This window comes from Hetaerina americana, unplaced genomic scaffold (assembly GCF_022747635.1).
Source record: "Hetaerina americana unplaced genomic scaffold, ioHetAmer1.1.p SCAF_7, whole genome shotgun sequence".
In the NCBI taxonomy this organism is placed as follows: Eukaryota; Metazoa; Arthropoda; class Insecta; order Odonata; family Calopterygidae; genus Hetaerina; species Hetaerina americana.
Genome location: NW_027287316.1, coordinates 82,304,676 through 82,325,143, shown reverse-complemented (window position 1 = coordinate 82,325,143; position 20,468 = coordinate 82,304,676). Strand labels below are relative to the sequence as shown.

Here is a 20,468-nt window from a genome sequence, read left to right as displayed (position 1 = left end):
ACTAAGCCAAAGGTCAGCTTTATGGGTGGGGGCGGAGACGACCTTGTACTAAGCTAAACGTGCAAGGAGAAAAAAGCACATATATTCGTGGAAAAGGAGGAGGGTGGGGGGGGAGGGTCGCTCTCCCTTAACGGTCACGCCACTTGTGGGGGCGTCACGGATTCGAACCCTGGGCGCCAAGATCGCGAGCCGAGCGCACCATCGGCCAGGCTATCCCGGCCGGCCGGCCGGCGGTACGACCGGGGCGTGCGAACTTTGTTGTCGCGTTGGATTGACCCCGAGGATAGCGTCTTTCCCAGGTGACGCAAGCCCTCGCCAAGATTCGCAAGCGTGACTTAAAAAGGGCGAGACGCGATCTCCGCTCGCTTAGAAATCCTCGTTCGCTTCGCTCTAGTCACACTTAACCGAGAGACACGCTACTAAGTCGTCCTTCCCATCCAGCAACGAGCGCCTCCACTCGGAGACAAGCTGCCATCGGAGATGAAGGACCTCTACCTCAGCCTTTTGGTCCTCCTCGTAGTTGGCGTGCATGGAGAAGGTAAGGGCTCGTTTCCGACTGGAGAAAAGTCTCGAATACTTTTCTCCAGACGAATTCCGTCGCAGACTTTTATCCAGCTGGAACCAGACGGGTCGTCCTTCAGTCGAAAGCCAGCAGTTTCTGCCAGCCGCGATCTGGCGGCCACACCGTGAAATTACAAAACGTGAAATAGTGCCCCTCATTTCCCTAAATAACATTCGACCCATTGCACCCCTCATGGCATGGCATAATGGCACAGTAGAGAAGCTTCTCTGAAAGAGAAGTGTGGCAATAGCAACAGGGGAAGCAATTACTCTGTCGGGTAAATGCTTGGCAGTTGCACCAAGTCGGTTATGGGAGCTGCGGATACCCAAAAAAACATAAAAGACTTAGAAGTGTTTGGCATAATCTGCGTGCACTATCGCTACACTTATCAAACCTAAATGTCTGTTTAATTGGTTTGAAGGTAGCGCTCACCTCGTTCTTATTCCTACGTGCCGTCGCGACGCACGATACGTATTCAAATGTGATAACAGGATGTTGATGAGGAGGACCAGTTCGTTTCCAGGGCCTCCATTCGAGTCCTCACTGAGTTCTAGCGACCGATAGGATAATTGTACCACTTGTAAGATTTTTAGATGGGGCTGTACTGAGACATCGGTACAGGGATTCGAACCCAAGGCCATAAGTTCATCCGAAAGCTTGATCCACTTACTTGTCGATCGCTCCTCAAAAATTGCTATTAAGCGTATAACTCTGGCGTGCTTTGAAAATAATGAACCATCAAATTAAGACGCACTGCCATGGTTTCAGTTCAATGTGACGCAGTCTGCCAACGATTGGGAGCAAACATTATTGTATTGAAGAAAAGAGGGAATATTCTAATTTCCTTGAAAAAAAAGCTACTTTCACATAAATCCTCGCTTAAGTATAGGCGTCATCATATCACTTGAAAAAAGAAGGCATCGTGCTATTAGCTCGAAATCGATTTCAGAATGTAAGAAGTGAAGCCAAGAAGAAATCTGTAGTCTCATAACTCTTGGCACACTCCGAGATAATACTGTGATACTCCGAGAAACATATTATCCCCTCAGCTTAGGGTTCGTCCGGCAAAAATCAGCGAAAAAACTGTCAGCTTCGGTATCAAATTAGTTTTGAATTTGCAGCCCGAGCACAATACGACATCAGCCATCGATTGCTACAAATGCGAAAACTCGCGCATATCTATTCGATCGTGATCGAGTTGCCTTACTTAGACAAGGGAACATGGACCAAGGAAGACGGATCGCATCGGCGAAAGAGGAATGGAGCTGGAGGATCATTCGGTGACAATCGCGGTATGACTTGATTCATATTCGCCATCGTTTAAGACGTAAGCATTCAAAAAACCCTTGTTCCATTTGGGAATCCCTCACATCTATTTCATCCCGTTATGTTCCAGTTCTTCAAGACAGATGGTTTATCCTACAGTATGAATTGAGCAAATCTTGTGCACTTCAACTTGAAAACGATGCTAAGGGGAGAATACCGTTTCCCGGAGAAAGGAACACATACAGGGTTCGTCCGGAAAATAGGTGTACTGAGCTCAGGAAAAAACATTTATTACGCTTTTACATATCTTAAGCTAATATTCCTCAAAATAGGACCCTTGTGAGTCGATACACTTGTTCCAGCGGCGTTCCCATTCCTGGAACGCTCCCGCGAAGGCATCATCGGGAACCTCTCGAAGACTCGTCGTCGACCTCTTCTCTGCCCTCCACGAACATCTTGTGCCACCGAAAGATCATGTTTCTGGACATGGCTGACTCCCCGTAAGCCTGGTTAATCATACCGACAGTTTCGGTAGACGATTTCGCAAGCTTTACCGCAAATTTGATGGAATAACGCTGCTCCAAAAACTTCGGCATCGCGTTCCGTGACGTGGGTCGAAGCGTGGAGGTTCGCGTTAACAGAGCTCCTCACTACACCACAGCTCAGAGCCGACTGCCTTTTTCAGCGTCGCTTGCCAACATACCCCCCTCCAATCGCAGCCCGTCAGAGCGGTGCTGGGCGCGCCTGGAGCCCAGCCCAGGAGTCAGTACATTTATTTTCCGGACGAACCCTGTATATATACATATATATATACATATATATATATAATATAATGTATAACACTTAGCACCAGCGGACACAGACAAAAACACACAGAAACACACAAAAAAGAGAGACTCACTATTTTTTGAATTTTTGGTGGTCGCGGCCACCTTTATCAAGGAAGAGAGGGACAGAATAAATATACATATATATATATATATATATATATATATATATATATATATACACATATATATATATATATATATATATATATATATATATATATATATATATATATATATATTCCCCGAGACCAGTGTAGATCTCAATTTTCGACAAAATTATTGAAAGGAGCTAAAATCCAGTAAAAGTAATGCTAGTTCTTATATTTGATCAAAACATAGATAAATGGATGCGATTGTTACTTCACTAGGTTGAGCATCATTGAAAAATGCATCATTTACAATTCAATGAAATAAGTTTGTCCATACGTTCTATTCTAAGGATTTGGAGACAATAGCATGACCCTGCAGTTTTCGGACGAAAGAAAGAGATTTCCTAGTCCTCAACTTGAGAGAGTGAATAGGAGCGTCCTTATTCATTAAAAGAATCGCTGATTTATATTTCCCACGCAAATCAATAGAGGAGCTTTAAACTTTTGTGGCTGACGTTCAAAATATTAAACTGAAAGATTAGATTTGCTATTAAACTGCTTGGGATAAACATTGCGAAACTTATATTTTTTATGGAAGTAAATTTTCCGCATTGCCCCATTTACGGAGCTGGGCTCACTCTTCAAGATACTACAGACATGTATATTTATGTGCTTGCGTATAAATATACATATAGGTAGTATCTCGAAAAAACTTACGATGTAGAAGAAATTCTTAATTTTCCAAAGTCAAATTCAACATACGTAGCAGCAATGTCGCTTATTTTCGTGAAAAGCATTAATGTATTTGTGAAATGATTACACCGAGGCTTTTACGCTCCTGCCACCGGAGAAGTTCCGACTAAAAAAAAACAACTTTCTTTGTTTACGGTAGTTTCCCTTCCATTGGCATGCACATACGTATACCGATCCAGTAGATGCGTGTTTGTTTGGGTAATATATACTCCGCTCCGTACCTTAAGTGTATTACCAAATGATCGGGGGATCGAGATGGTGCGGGGGCTAACGTACTGGCTTGCCACCCTGAGGGCGCGGGTTCAAATCCCGGCGGTGTTGAATATTTTTCAGAGGTATCTCGATCCCTGCTCGAGGTGCTTTGTGGAGGGCACTTTGAGTAAGTACGCCGTCCGTCGGATGGGACGTTAAACTGCGGACCCCTTGGCGCCATTCGTAAAGAGCAGGCTAATGCCGACGCCGGGTTTCTCTCCACCCTCCATCCTCTCCCGTCCATCCCCTATGGCGCAAATGACCTTAGCTGTCGGTCGCCTCCCCTTAAAACTACTACTACCCAAATGATCTCAATTTGTACAGAAAACAGTTTAATACTTTGCCCTATTATACGTATTTTGAAGTTTTTAAATGTTTTAACTTTTTACCAATGCTCTAAGGAGGGATCAGTAGTTGCAACAACGTAAACGCTATGTAGTATGTAATAGGAAACCTGGCACATTTGTCACGGCGTTAGAGAATAGGGGATGTGTCTCTAAGGGCTAAATCTTCAAATGTATCGGTCAGTTCTCAGGAATATTTCACAAAATAGACGTGCCTGGGATAAATTTACAAAACCATTAATCTTACTTTTCACCTTGGGAGTACTACCTTCTAATATCGAAGGGTCAATAATGCAAGTTGTGTCCGTTCTATGTTTATGTAACCTTACATTCTGTGAGTGCTCAAATGATGGTCATATGTAATATATGTTATATCAGACTAGCATCTTAACGTTTTTATCCAAACAATCGCTATATGTGCGTTAATTGTCCTTTATGTTCTGGTATAGTTATGGTACATGATCTGTTTTTATTTACCTATTCTAATGTTATGTGCAAGAAGTACTACTATATATTTATTACCTCATGGCTCTTTGAGGCCTGCGGCCATGAAAGAGAGAGTATCTACCGTTCGGATCGCCTTGCGTTGTCAATTAATGGAACCACCCGCTCTCCCAAACGGCCCTCCCAGTCGTCATCGTGGCCACGGAGAAGGGATTGGTGGAAGCCGACGAGGCGAGCGAGCGGAGTATCCTCCGGTACGAGAACGCGACGGCCGTTTCCGGGCACCGCACCGTCGCCCTGGCCGCCGACCCCCTCGACTCCAAGGTGTTCTACAGCCTGCCGCTGCTGACGCCGGACGGACGCATGATCACCCGCCTCAAGCACGTCAACGTGTGGCAAGGGGTCAGCCCGAACCCGCAGCCCGTGTCGCTCTCCCTCGAAGGTCAGTGGCACCTAGTGGCACCCGCCTCCTCCCAACCTAGGCGCATAACATCGCGCGGTGCTTAACTATCAAGTAAGACTTCCTTCTGGTATTTTTCTTACTAATTTTCCAGCGAGAGTCCACCGCCAATTCGGAATAAGACACTGAGTTCTAAGACAAAAGGCTACTATATCCGTATGATTACATACATGTATAATGTAGGTAATCTACCAATTAAGGTAGGTTTTGGATGGACACAAGCTGCCAAATAAATCTCCTGCCTCTCCCAAAAAAACACAATTCAACATCCTACTCCGCAACAAGCCCCTCTACGATCCCGTATTCTTCCCTCCTTCCAACATACCTTTACCCTGTTCCTGCCCTTTCCTCGTTTGCATAACATTCTCCCCTCTATTACAGTCTTAAACATCCCACAGCCGATCAATACGCCCCTTATCCATCTTTTCTGCCTCCATAGGATTTCTCCCTACAAACCCCTCTCTTCGCCCACCATACCCAGTACTTCCTCATTTGTTTTCCTTTCGGTCCATTTCACCTTCTCCACACCCACATTTCAAAAGCCTCCAGTCTACGTCTATCCTCCTGCTTCAATGACCACGTTTCCGCGCCGCACAAAACTACATTTTATATCAAATTTATCACGAGCCTTTTCTTAATATCCTTACTCAACGTCCCTGTCATCAACTCCCTCCTCCCAGTGAGAGCCTATTTGCGGAGCGCAATTCTTCTCCTTACGTCCCTACTACTTTTACCATGGGGTGGATAACACTTCTGCGAAACTACTAAAAGGTTTCGGAAAATGTGGGAGGAAGATGATAGGGACTGATTCGTAGTATCTATGAGGAAGGAATCTTTCCTTAGTGAGATCAGCGTTACTCCCTATTCCGAAAAAGGTAAAGGCTACATCATGTGACGACTACAGGACAATAAGTTTGATGTCCCACGCAGATACAGTTGTTCTCAGGATCACAAACAAAAGGATAGAGAGTAGGGCAAATGATTACTTAGGGGATGTTCAGTTTGGGTTTCGGAAGGGGAGAGGTACGCGTGATGCCATTGCAGTAATGAGATTATTAATCGAGAGGAATATAGAACACAACCAGGAGGTATTTGCCTGTTTCGTAGATTTCGAAAAAGCATTTGATGGAGTGAACTGGGAAAAACTAATGAGTATATTGCAGAAAATAGGAATAGATTGGAGGGAAAGGAGGCTAATCCGCAACCTGTATATGTCTCAGACTGCTCAGGTGCGGGTGGGGAACGGGGAGTCCGTTTGGGCAGTGTTAGGAAGAGGTGTAAGGCAGGGTTGCCCATTATCACCGGTGCCGTTCAACGTATATGTGGAGGAAATGATTAAAGAGGCATGGGAAGAATTGGAGGTAGGAATGAAAGTGGGCGGGGAATACGTAAAATCAGTTATTATTATGAATTATTAAAGCGTTTCCACATTATTATTATTAATTATTATTATTAATTATTATTAAAAATACACATGTGCTGATAGACACTGTCAGGTGGCACACAAGTCCCAAATAATTGCAAAAGATAATACATAAAATCAGACTTCAAAACACAAATCTCTTTAACAAAACAAGCGAATCCCCATCTCATTTACATCCATCAATCATTTAGAAAAAAAAGAAAAATTTTAAAAAATTAAGCTATTACATATGATACAATACACCACACATCAATCAAATTATTACATATAGTCTTGTCAAAGCTTTGTTATCGAGTGTTGTTATATACGGCGCGGAAATGTGTTCATTGAAGCAGGAGGATAGACGTAGACTGGAGTCTTTTCAAATGTGGGTGTGGAGAAGAATGGAGAAGGTGAAATGGACAGAGAAGAAAACAAATGAGAAAGTACTTTGTGTGGTGGGCGAAGAGAGGGATTTTTTTGAGAGAAATCCTATTTGGTTTTGGAATGATTCAACTGGATAATTTTTTCAATTAATATTGAAATGCGGCTACTGACATTGTATGCCGTCGATTGCGGCTAATATTTGATAGTAATTTGGGGCGATTGGCCTCCCATTGGCCAAGCCAAAGCGTGGAGGACGATTGGAACGACAAGTCGTTTTACTCAGAATGCAACGGCTTTGGGTAAGGACATTTAGGGGGCGGAAACCGTCGCAAGGTGATTTCCTTCCCCACTGCTTCAAGTCTTCGTCTTCAGGCCTGCAGTCCACAAAACTCTCTCTCCCACATTATTTTCCAAAGCCATCAGCACCTGCCACACACCCCCACCCCCCTTCTGACAACCTTCACATCCCCTCCAACTCTCTTAAGGGTCTCTTTACCTATGCCACGCCAATCCCGTCACTCTCCGAAATACTACATACTCAGAACTCTTTGAATCAACGCAATCCGATCACTTAACTTCCATGTCGCAGATCGTCGCAGTGCCTTCGCCGAGGGATTTCGCGCACATTTCTTGCATTGAATGCAAACAAAAACAATCTACTGCTAAATTAGGGAGGTAGATTCTATGTACTAATAACATTGTCTTTTTAGATTTCTGCAAAATTGTTCTCATTAATGGCTGACTTCTTAACATGTTTTTGTATGCTAAAATTCCACCCCATGGAAAACTTTATAAGAAGAAATGTGAGAGAATGTAAACCTTAATCAAGATGAATATGAAAGAATTATAATTATTATTATAACATTGAATGCTACTGTTTTTTGCTGCCATTTAATTAATATTATTCCAATGTATTTCATTTGCTAGTTTCATCCTGGAAATCATTATGACGAATCATTTTTGTGAGTTTAGGATTTTTATTTTTAAATACGAGTCCGCGTGCTTCGTGGGTTACACACGTAATGCCAATTTGATTTACCTCCCCAACCTCCAATGTATCAGTATTATTATTATTTCGGAGTCTACCGAAGGAAAATGTTTCAGGCATTGTTTTGGGAAAGTTTTCCAAAACGGATATAATTGAAAAACTTGGCTAAATCCGCTAATCAACAGGACACGGGTTTCGTCTCGACGAAAGACGAGTGGTATGTCGTCGTGATGAGACGACACATGAGGTGGGATCACGAAGTTTTCCCACCAACCCCGATTTAGTATTTCAACGCCTATGGCAGGCTTTGGACTGGAAAGCATGGAATACCCTCACGTTTCTTTGCCTCTTCCAACAAAGCACAAACCCGACACTCGACCCTACTGCACTTCAATTCCGCTTCAGTTCTTTCTACCTATCTTCATCACGCCAACTTCGGGCGTCCCCCAGGGAAGTGTAATAGGGCCTCTTCTGTTCTTAATATACATTAATGACTTAAGCACACACGTTGGTAGCAATTTGAGGTTATCTGCTGACGACACGGTGGTATACATGGAAATAAGGAGCCAACTAGATCGCGAGCTACTCTCTAGAGACTTAGACAATATCTCGGAATGGTGCAATAAATGGGGATTAACACTTTATATAGATAAATACGCAGTTTTGAAATTTTGGATCAAAGGAAACGAACAACAGGATATAAACTACGAAATAGAGGGTTCAGTACGGACTACGGCCAATCAAGTTAAATATTTGGGGGTAGTTCTAGCACCACACCATTCACGGGGAGCACATATCAGGACAATATGCGGATCCGCTTTAAAGAAACTCGGCTTCATAAAACGGTTGGTGGGGAAGTGTAATGAAAAAGTTAAAGAGAGGTGGTATTTTGCTCTAGTTGGTCCACATTTGGAATATGCCGCAAGTCATATGAGAGCCTTGCATTTGGAATTCTTGGGAGAAAGAACGGCAAAAAGAATTAGATAATTTCCAGAGAAAATCCGCCAGTTTCGTTAAAAATTGTTACAATAAGAAGATGATTGCGACAGGCCTTTTAGGGGATATAGGCTGGGAGCCACCTGAGAAGCGAAGAGAACAAGCGAGACTTTTAGAAAGGTTCAGAACAAACGAGTTTAAAAATCCAACTAAAGGAATTATAATGGCCCCCGCACTATATTATAGGTAGATCAGACCACAAAGATAAAATAAGGGAGATAGATTCCATCACAGATAAATACAAATACTCATTCTTTCCCCAGAAAATCATGAATCATAATAGTAAGAAACCGAAGTCATTATTGAAATAGTAAAGACATTTAATTTACAGGTCAGGACAAGATTAAAGGTTTTCTAGAAATAAGGTGCATTTTTAGGTGCATGTGTATGTTTTTTGATAATACTGTTTTTTAATGCGCATGTGTTATACAGGTTTTTGCATATGAATGTGTACGTTTTTTTGCTAGTAAATGGCTTGAGTATGAGGGTTTTACATGCGGTTATATTCATAATTATGAGTGGTTACCAAACACCCCCCGCCACATGCCTTTGCTGCGGCTTGCGGGGTACTATGTAGATGTAGACACCTCTCTGCTAAGCGCACGCGTTGTTTCTCCCTCCATTTGTAAGCTCTCCATTTCCCGGCAACGCCTCCTCCACCAAAATCCTTTTGCTCAGTTTTTTTATCAGTTTCCCACCTCTTATTATTAGTTACCTCTTTGCACTTCCTTCTACCTCCTTTTGCATCTACACACTTTCATTTACTTCTTAAATCTATCTTCCTAATCATCTCTGTCAGTATTCCATTGTTTCCTTCTCCTATTGGCTGCCCCTGTAGTTTCGCATGCTGCTTTCGAAATCCTTTTTTTGTTACGCTCCCAACTGTCATCGGTTTTTCCATGCCCTGTCCTCAATCACCATTGTTTCCACTTTATCTTAAGGATATTTTCTTTTTATTTCAGACCACTTCTACATTCCATTTTCCAACCATTATTTGCCTAATAAACCCTTCTGCTTATGTCCGTACCGCTTCTACCATTTTGGTCCAAAACACCTCCTTGATAGTTGAGCCTGCTCAAGTTCATGGTCTCAAATTTCAATGTTTAACCTCGCCTTCCGATGCCTAGAGATCCGCATTACCTAAGTTTTAGCAATGTTTTACGTATCCCAATACATTCCTAATGCAATGGGCTCGGTAATTATCCAATTTCTTTCGCAGACAGCTTGATCATCAGCGCAAATAACTGATTCTCAGTTATCTTCCCAATTGTATAAATTCTTAGCTTCATTCCTTCTAATGCATCTCCCATCCATTCCTCTGCATATAAGTTGAATAGAAGACAGCATAAGCAGGGAAGAGTCGACTAAAACTGCAAATAGTCGGAGATGATCGAAAGATGAATTTCCTCTTGACATCAACCTCGTCCATTTTGTATGTTGCTGTTTCTAGCCAAAGGACAAGCACCCAATGGACATCGCACGACCTAAAGCGAGCTCCTCTCTTTTGCAGACACGTCCGTCGGCCACATCCGCGGCCTGGCTTACAACGACAAGACGAAGACCCTCTATTGGACGGACATGTTGGGCCACTCCATCTGGCAGTGCGCGCCCCACGACGGATGTCAACACCCTACCGCCCTCATGAGACTTCCCGAGGGCAAAGAACCCGCCGCGATCGCCGTGGACCCCTGCAGAGGGTAAGTCCGTCTCGGAAGCCACACCCCCGAGACTCGTCTCCACGAGACGGCTCGTCGAGATCACGGCCGGAGCGAATCCAATTCCGGCGAAAATATAAAATTCGGCGGGAGTCGACTCGAGGACGTTGAAAAGTGCAGGAGGGGAGCGGAAGGGTGGCGAATGCATGTGGCGCCGCCTGTCCGGCGCCCTTGGTATGGACGATTCCAAGTTTCGAAGCACGAGGGTCGGCTGAAAAGTAATACACACATACTTGTGGGGCGCGAACAAAAACAAATGGCAATTTCGGGCAAGGAATATAATGAAGTACAATTCCCCCTTTACGCGCATGCGCACGTTTGAGGTCGCTGCATTATTCCAGTGTATTTTGAGAAGCGGAAGTATGGATACGTGTATTCTAGTGCTATGCCAACGCGAGTTAAATAGCGTGCTGTTGTCGAATTTTTAAATGCTGAAGAATTGACTCCTACTGAGATTCATCGTCGTTTGAAGGCCGTTTATGATAAATATGCTGTTTATAGGTCTGCTGTAAATCAATGGGTAGTATAATTTCGTGGTTGCGAACCTGGAAAAATCTATAATTGTTGATGAAACACGCAGTGGACGTCCGATCACTGCCACAGACGATAAACATTTCTAATTCGTCGAAGATTTGATTCAAAATGAAAGTTAGCCAAAAGCGTATCACAAACCATATTGGAATATCTAAGGAACGTGTCGGCTTCATTACGGAACAATTGGGATACCGTAAAATCTGTGCACCCAATCTGGGTACCACGCCGTCTCACATACGGGAACAAACAAAACCCTCTTTATCTTGCGATTTTTATTTTCTTCCTCAACTCAAGACACACCGCAAGGGTAATCATTACACCTCGGACGATGAGTCGAAGCCAGCTGTCAAGTCTTGGATTCGAGAAAAGTCGGAAGATTTTTTCAGTGACGGAATGAAAAAACATGTTACACGTTGAGAGAAATGTATTGTTAGCCTTAACGGTGACTACATATGTTGAAAAATAAATATATTATTTTGAAACCTAAGAATTTTATTTTAATGTACTTTTTGCTTGATCTTGCCATTTGTTTGTGGTCTAAGAAGTATGTGCGCATTGGTTTTCAGCCAACCCTCGTGCGTATCATGAGGTGTGCGTGAACAAGCCCTCGGGTGGAGGGGAGGGATCCCACCTCCCTCCACTTCAATCTCTCCCCTTCCGGATCGCTGCTTCCTCCGATGAATCCCGGCTCATGAACGGCGTCAACACGGAGAGTCAACCGTAACTTAGATTCAGGCGCACGATTAAGGTTCACGATTGACCTTCGACCGGGACGAGGGTCGACGCACGGAATCACAGTCCATCTTCCAAGACGTTCATTTTAAAGGCCTCTTTGCGATTACCGAGGCGAGTGGAGTCCACGAGCCGACGCCAGTCCTGAGAGCGGAGCCCGATTGGAATTTGAAAATGACGATTGACTTTGAGCGCTGACGTTCCATCGGCGATGGCATTGCCTCCCCATGGAAACACGCATGCCCCATGAATGAGTTTAAGTGCGATTTCACCCCGATCCCGATTGCGAAGTAGGCTGAAGAAAAGATTGGTGGATTTTTAGATTGTGTGCGCGGAGAAGACTAGAAAAAACAAAGTGGCCTGGAAGGAAAAGAAACGAGGTCTTAGGACTGGTGGTGGGAAGGGATGGTCTTTTTTGGAGCATTGCGAAGGTGGCGGGGAGTTTGAAGTCAGGGGAAACAGGGTAATTGAATGTCGAAATGGGTGTACTGCACTTGGCACCGTCTAGGATGGCGCTAGGAAGTATAAAAACGGTTGGCCCAGACTCCCTTTGTCCCATGAGCTAATGTTAATAGTTAGTTAGTTTTAGTTTTTCTGGGTGCGTCGACAGCTAAGGTCATTTTGCATAATTGCCAATTAATTTAAGAAAATGATGCTTAAAAGTAAAATCAAAGTCATTTTAGGCAAAAAGTTTGAAAAAATGATAAATATGTAAGAAATAGATTAATAAAATTTAATGAAAAACTGAATAAATAGATAGATAATGGAAAAAAAACAGCCTGACAGATACTGATAACAAGAGACGTTTCAGGCGTGATATGGTGGAATATCATGATCAATTAAACATTAAAAATTGGCAATTTTCCACAAAATCAATGAAATTTATTAATGCGACCGGTTTCAATGCAGTAGCTAAACCATCATCGTCAGGTAAGAGTCATCACCGTCAGGTACATCTGACGAGGATGTAGTTACACATTGAAACCGGTCGCATTCATAAATTTCATTTTGTGGAAAATTGCCAGTTTTTAATTTTAATTACTGACAGATACTGTTCTGATATCTTACGTAAGAGGCCAGTTAAGCCTTTAAAAATGCGTATTAAACGCGGCTTAAAACCTCGGGGTCATCTCCTAGGATGGATCCTAGGTCTCCCGTCATGTTCAGCCTTTCGCGTGCCCTCCGGTCACACTCCCTCAGCACATGGCTCACTGTCCGGGGCAGGACATAATCGTCGCAACGGGGTTGCACCTTTTCCTCCGTGAAGAGGTATAAGTGAGTCCGGGCACAGTGCCCCTATCCTCAAGCACATGATGACGACCTCTTCCCTCCGATTTTTACGAATGGATGAGGGCCACGCCGAAACGACCGACTTTATTGCTCTCGGTTTGTTGTTGTTGATAGACCGCCAAGCTCCATTCTACTAGTTGAAGACCAAGTTTTGCACGGCGGCCTCCACAGGTACCAACGTTGAACCGGTCCCGAGTTAGTCAGGGGCCTGCAATGCTACTTTGTCGGCTTTCTCTTCGTCAGTAATTCCCACACGGCCAGGGGTCCACATGAAGGATACCCTGTTTCCCTTTTTATGAGGGCTGCATCGATGATAAGACCGATATGGACTCTAACCGCGCTCGACGCTAATGCTTGGAAGTATTGATCTTTAGGTCCCATGAACAAATGTTTACTGCGTTTACATGTTACAGAAAGTATGCTAATGTTTTGCTCGCACAAAGCTAGGCCTTAATCATTACCCTGAATTGTATTCCAGGCACTTGTACTGGACGGACAACAACCACACATCGCCTTCTATTAATCGAATTCGTATTCAGCGCAAGAAGTCGTCCGTGATCGTCCGCGATGACCTCTTCATGCCCAATGGAATAGCGGTCGACCCCTCCGGACGGGGGAGGATCTACTGGACGGATGACTCCGAGGGTGACGGGTACAAGATCGAGTCGGCCGACACTGACGGCGGGAACCGGAGGACGGAGCTGAGAGGCTTCTACCAGAGCCCCATGGACTTGGCCTTCTCCCCACCCACCCCCGAGGCACCCAAGGGAGCCTTGTACTGGTCCGACTGGACGAGCCACGCCGTCTGGACATTGGACCTGGACGACAAAGACAAAGGAGTCAGGGCAATGTCCTTCCGAGGCAGCCACAGGGATCTACCGATGGGAGTTCTGTTGAAAAGCTCGCTTACGAACAGGACTGCGTGCTAGGAGAACGACTGTCGAGGAACCTACCAGTCAGTGGAGGCGCACAGTACCTCCGTAGAAACCTAAACTCAGGACTAATTGATATTTAGGTTCTAAATTGACTGAACATAGACCCAAACTTTGGTATAAATGCTACCATATGGTGCATGTGCTCATAGATACCGGTCTTCGAAAATATCGGAAAGTGAATAATTTGATGTGATGGGTCGAAAATTGGTTTGATGGAAGTAATGAGTCCAAGGAGAGGTTACGCCGATAAAACGTCTCCATTATTCTATCTTAATCCGCTTGGAATTTTTTTTATTCCACCGTCCAAACTTCTCGAAGAACTGATTTTAAACATTGGATGGCTTCGAAAAACCCCGCATAAAATTCCAATCAATCACAGTTTACATTATGTTCCCGTTTTGTGCACACGTTTGTGTTTTAAAGGTGGATGAGTGATCCCCCCCCCCACTGGTTCTTTGTCCTGACTAGATTTCCAGTTGACCTCCCCGATTCCACCTCCTCCCGATTACCAGAGAGGCCCATCTGTGGGTGCCTGATTCCATGGGTGGTGAAGGGGGAAGGTTCGAATCTTGCGCAGAAAAGGCAGATTGGAGAGTAACTAGTGAGCACTGTACCTGGTGCCATTGCTGTTCCTGTCGGGAAGTGATATGAAGATCTGTGCAAAGACTTGAGGAACGATAAAGACAAAAGCTTGGAAAGACTAAATAAAAAATACACTTGAAAACTCTTTAAAAACCTTCTCTGGTTTACCGAAAAAAAATATAAAAAGTGTTCATTCAGTAGCCGGAATTTTCTTTTCAAACGTGACTAAAAATAAACAAGTTTAAGCTATTAATTGTTCCCTTAACCAATGATACATCAAATTACGGATAAACATTGACTTTACAACAATGTCCCGAGTTTTGCTTTTAATTTACTACTACAGGCATTTAATGGTTGTCCCCATGCCCAAATACACTACCGAGCTGCGGTTTCGAGTGAAGGGGCGACGGATTTCCATCCGTGAACTACATGAACCACGAAAAGCAGAGTGTTTTAATAATAATAATATTTACAGAGAGAAAAGAAGCTGGCCTTTGTATTAACCTGTGTAAAATAAATACGATAAAATTGGTAAATATACTTGTAAATCGTAAATAAGTCTGACCGTATATTTTAATTTCATGGTGGCTTCAGATAATCAATGCCGACGGAATACTGGTTTAGTTCATAATTTATTTGAATCTAAGAATAAACACACACACCCCTTTCCCTTAAAGGGTCGGGTTCTGGCAATCAAAAAGTTGGCAGTAGAACGTCCGAATTGATACAGAAATATGGGAAAGGCCATCGATCTGCTGATAGAGGTACGAGAGGATCGGAGGTGCCATCTTGATGACAATTTTTACCACAGGTTCGTCACAGCTTTCACTGCCTTTCACCTTCAGCTTGTCTCCGAAGGTAACTACTGTCACCAGGGTCGACCTTTCCTTACTGGGTGGCCTCCACCAACACCCTCCACCGTTTACTGCTTTCAAAGTCCAAATAATAAAAAAACTACCTAAGCTTCCTACACCCAAAGGAATGATGTAAAAAGAGGTTAGGTATCTGCAACAGGATCGTTCCAGGCCCTTGGCGATGTGTACCACGAAGAAGTGAGTTGGCTAATCATGTATATGCAGTCGATATCTCCCGGCGTCTGGTACATGATAGTTTAGCATTGTATATTATTAGGTAATCTTAGGTTAAGGTATGTTTTGGATGGACACAACTGCCAAATAAATATCTCCTAACAAAACACACTCCAGCAACCTACTCTACATCAAGTCCCTCTCCATCTCTGTGTACTTCCTTCCTCCCTTCATCCCGTCCAACATTCTTTCATTCAACGTCAATTATCCTATTCCTACCCCTTCTTCCTTTTCCAAACATTGCTACCTCCATTGCAGTCTTCAACGTCCCAATACAATTAAAACCGCCCTTCATCCATTTTTCCATGACTCCTTAGGATTTCCTTCTATCCTCCCCCACCATAACTACCACTTCCTCATTTGTTTTCCTTTCGGTCCTCTTCACCTTCACCTATCCACACCCACATTTTAAATGCCTCCAATCTACTCCCATCATCCTTCTTCCATGGCCATGTTTCCGCGCCGTACATCGCTACGCTCAATATCAAAGTTTTCACGAGTCTTTTTGGTTTTTAACAAAACCAGCAATTTCACAGAAATAAATTGTGACTAAAAATTACGAAAGACTTAATTTTGAATGTCGAATGCTTTGTGTGTAATCGCCCCCGCCCCCCACACTCTAGTGATGGCGAGCAGGAACCATGCAATTAGATAGGAGCGAATGTGCCCACCCGGAACCGAAGTGAGGCACTCCAGTCGGCAGCTGAGAGGCCTATCCATGGAACTACAGCGCCCCAAAATTGAGAAATTATTGCATATAAGTCTTAATAACACTGGAAATTAATGATACCCAGCAATTTCCGCCATAGGCAGCCAACATTGAAAATATGAATTTAATAGATTGGTAATGCAACTATATCATTAGAAATTAAAAACAAACGCGAAGGACAGGTGGAGTATATCTCAATACTCCTTAAACACCAAATATGGAAAAAAATTCATCAGAGAATCATTTTACACCAATGATATATATATATATATATATATATATATATATATATATATATATATATATATATATATATATATATAATATTCACTCACATAGAATACACACAAACATATATTTTCACTCACAATATATATGTGTGTGCGCGTGTGTATTCGTGTACTTGTCTGGGTATTATGGATTTCAGTAGCGTACCGATCAAAGGGCTTTACCTGTAAGTACATGTATGCAGGTATACTGATTTTTACGATACCTCGAATTGAATGAAATGTCTTGAAAGAATTTCAGACTTAAAAAACAACTGAGATGTAAGCAGGATTAAGGCTATTATACTTTTCGGCAACATTTGAGTATCTGTTTATGTTGAAGACGACTTAGCGTGAACTAGAGAAAGTAGTATGTTGCATGAAATTGAATATTACGAAAGCTATTGAACAAGAAAACTTCATTCAAACGAATTAAGTTCTTAAGAATGTATGTGGCATTTTGCCATCAATATGTACTGAAATAAGCGAGAGTTCTCATTAAATCACACGGCGTGCATGTCATGTATACCTCTTCGGAGACGAGCCCAAGAAAATTTCTGGGAAACCGAAATTGCCGAGAATTTCGAATCGCGCCCGAGGACACACTTCCGTTGAAACGGTTTTCGTCAAATCGTTGAGATGTAAAAGCTGTGGGAATGGTGACAAAGAGCTTATTGACCTGCAATTTTTAATGCCCGACACAATTGGGACAATAAGACGACTGGTAGCCGATCTCTTTCGGGATGGCTAAGTCACCTAAGAGTATTGAACTAAACGTCTGTTAACGCACAACTTATTGGACGCGCGAAATTCTTAAATGATGCACAGTTGACTTCGTGCAAACTTACACTATCCTTGACATGTCACCTATTCAGCTCTTGGGCTTACAAAAAATACGGCATTAAATTCCACCCATATTCAAGTACACATACTTCCTCCGCCCTAGTTACGCGCCCATCAGTGGATATACCCGGTTAATTATCTCATTCAAGAATTAAAAACTGTGCGAAAAAGTGAATGCTGCATCATGTAAGAAGTAGTAATTTATGATTGGGGATGTAGTGCCATTGAGAGACCTTCATCGAGCCGAAAAGAAAGGCAAGATCGCGCCCCCTCTCGCTCTCTCTTCCAACGGGGAGCTTCGGTTTTATAAAAATTTATCTATCCAATTTTTTTACAGGTCTCGCAATTAAATAAAACAAAAACTACAACTGAGTTTGCAGAGTAATGCAAGAATTTTTCCAGAGATATAAATCCGTTCATTGGCGAAATATAATGTCTTCTTTCAAAGGTTTTGCCCACTTTTTGACAGTCTTTCATTCTTGAATAATATCTGTTTATGATAATAAAATGCTTTCACATAAAGTGTCTACATCAAGAAGAGATGTCTGCGATGACGCCCAGAACGTGCACATCCACGGCGATGCGGAAATCCTCCAAAAAAAGGGATTACTCATCGACAAGGAAAAGAATTCGTATTAGATTCAGACATGCTTGCCTTTAAATGTCTATTCGACAACACTTGAGATAATTATGTCCATAGAGACGATTTCTATTTCATCAAAACCAAGGTAAAAGGGCACGCGAGGGAATAATTCATCATTCACAAAATATTCTCCCTCTTTCGGCTCCATCACTCAATATTCTCCCTCCCCACACAACGTGCCCGCATCCCAAACGTTCTCAACGCCTCCCGCACCCCTCTTCCAATGTCCAGCAATAGCCACAGGAGAGAGAGAGAGGGTGGACTGCTCTCCAAAGGCAATATTTCGGATTGGCGGAAGGGATGGGGACTTGAATAACATCTGAAAGAGGAGCAGCGATGATATTTCGAAGCGAAAGAAATGAGTAGCACATATCCCATGTGTACAACTGACGGAATACCTGCCGACTAGTCTGTGGTGTCACTTTTTCCTGGTGTCTGGTAGTCCCCGGGGAGACGACAAATGCGAAGCCTCAACCCGGAGGAGGCAACACCGGAATAATTATCCTTAGGTCTTTAAGAGGTTCCCAGCTTATGATAATTTAGCAGTATGTCCTCCAGGTTATCTTGGCAATTGCGCCCAAATCCAACTGCCGCTAACTCATCCGATCTAATTGCAAAATTATTCGTGTCTCCAGGGATCCCCATTGCAGGAAGTGAGGCCTCAAAGGGTCCGTCTGGACTCTTTGAGGAATCACTTGCGGGAGCCGGCTAAACGGCGAATGGGGGTGCGTGGCCACTAATATTTCATTAAGATATACTCATTTATACTTAATTATAAATATACATTTACACATTCATAAGCAAATGCACACCATAAATTGAATTGTCCGTCCGGAATGTGTAAAATAATAACCGGTAACGAGTGTCTGAATTGCATGTGTGCCTGTCCTCTTTTAATGCCTTTTCTCGTCCTCTATGTGTAGGCATAGGAATACTTGCTATTCATGCAATACTCGTAATATGCCTTGGCATGTAACATGGTCGGTGTTCGGTCGCCCCCTTTCCACGTGGTATTTGGTGGATCGCGGGGTGCCAGGTGCATGAGGAAGTAGAAGGAATATATGCAGAATGGCTGGTGACCTACCACCCCATGCCACACGTCCTCGCGACGGCTTGCGGGTTATTGTGTAGGTTTAGATGTAACTTGGAATGGATATGCGTGAATCATGGTACAAAATCAACAGTGGATACGAAATATATATTACAGAAACTCGCGTTGAGGACCGTAGATCAACGTGGTGTTGATTTTCGGGCACATGGCATGTTGTAAAACATATCGATTATATGGACCAAGGTCGTGTATAGTCCATAAGTACAAAAACTAAAGGAACTAGATATCTCAGTTCTTTAAATATCGCTCAATAAAAATATCGACCCATGCAGAAACATCGTCTTATCGGAAGACCCTGACGCCAAGACATAGTAAGGGACACACAGACGAGAAGGTAACGGGGTTTGGTGAGATTACTTGCAGGGGAATGCGGGTGTGGAGGAGAGTAGGCGCCAAAAGCGAGTAATTCCATCTCGGCAGAGGGCCGCGCTCGGAGGGCAACCAAGGCGCCGATGGACGACAGCCACGCACACTTGCGGCTATGCGGGAGGGAGGGAGGGAGGGGGGGGAGAGAGAGAGATTCGCTCCGGTTTCGAGCGAACAATGTCATGTGTCCAAATATGACCCTGCCACGGTCGAACAATGTTATCATGATCGCATAACAATCGTGGAAAAAATGACATCTTAAATCTATCTGCGATGCACTTGCTCTCTCTAATTTTATTGACATGATCTCTCTTTCCGTAGTACGATGGGGATCATTTTCAGCATCACTGCTAAAGAGATCTCCTTCCAATTTATGCAAGAGCTTCAATCTGTAATTCAACCTTTGCTCCTTGAGTTATTCCCAGCCTAGCTGCTCTAATATTTTGGATACGCTACTAAGTTCATCATAGCAACGTTTTATCAATCTAGCTCCTCTACGCTGCAAGCTATCCAATTGGGTAATTAATCCAACTCCTTGAGGATCCCATATACTTGCAGCATATTCTATAAATGAGGCCTAACCAGCGAAAGACGACATTTATCTTTAACATTTTCATCCGATTTACCCAGGACTCTTCCAATGGATCCGCATATTCAAACTCTCGACGATAGCAGACCACGAACGCATTCATTCTCCCAATGCAGTCCGACCGACACCAATGCAATAATATCTTGAGAGAGGCGATAACCCTAAGTGCCATGGACCAGAGGTCGGTGGGTTCACGGGTGGGACGGGCGGGGGAGGGCGACTGGGGGGTGGGTACACTCTATAAAGCGGGATGGGTGAGGCTCCCGGGGGGAGACTTGGCCGAGTCCCGCTG

At 43.5% G+C, this 20,468-nt stretch overlaps 1 protein-coding gene across 1 annotated transcript; it reads left to right on the top strand.

Annotated features, from left to right (window-relative positions):
* The first annotated feature begins 384 nt into the window (after nt 1–384).
* LOC139696810 (protein cueball-like) lies at nt 385–15,119 on the top strand. Its single transcript, XM_071595675.1, has 4 exons — nt 385–538; nt 4,728–4,982; nt 10,284–10,470; nt 13,523–15,119. Exons 1-4 carry the CDS (start codon nt 481–483, stop codon nt 13,971–13,973), a joined length of 951 nt encoding a protein of 316 aa, XP_071451776.1. The 5' UTR covers nt 385–480; the 3' UTR covers nt 13,974–15,119.
* Nucleotides 15,120–20,468: the final 5,349 nt, after the last annotated feature.

Coding starts and splice junctions, on each gene's coding strand:
- LOC139696810 (XM_071595675.1), top strand. CDS start 481: ATGAAGGACCTCTACCTCAGCCTTTTGGTCCTCCTCGTAGTTGGCGTG. Junction 4,983..10,283: donor CGTGTCGCTCTCCCTCGAAG/GTCAGTGGCACC, acceptor TCTCTTTTGCAG/ACACGTCCGTCGGCCACATC. Junction 10,471..13,522: donor GCCGTGGACCCCTGCAGAGG/GTAAGTCCGTCT, acceptor ATTGTATTCCAG/GCACTTGTACTGGACGGACA.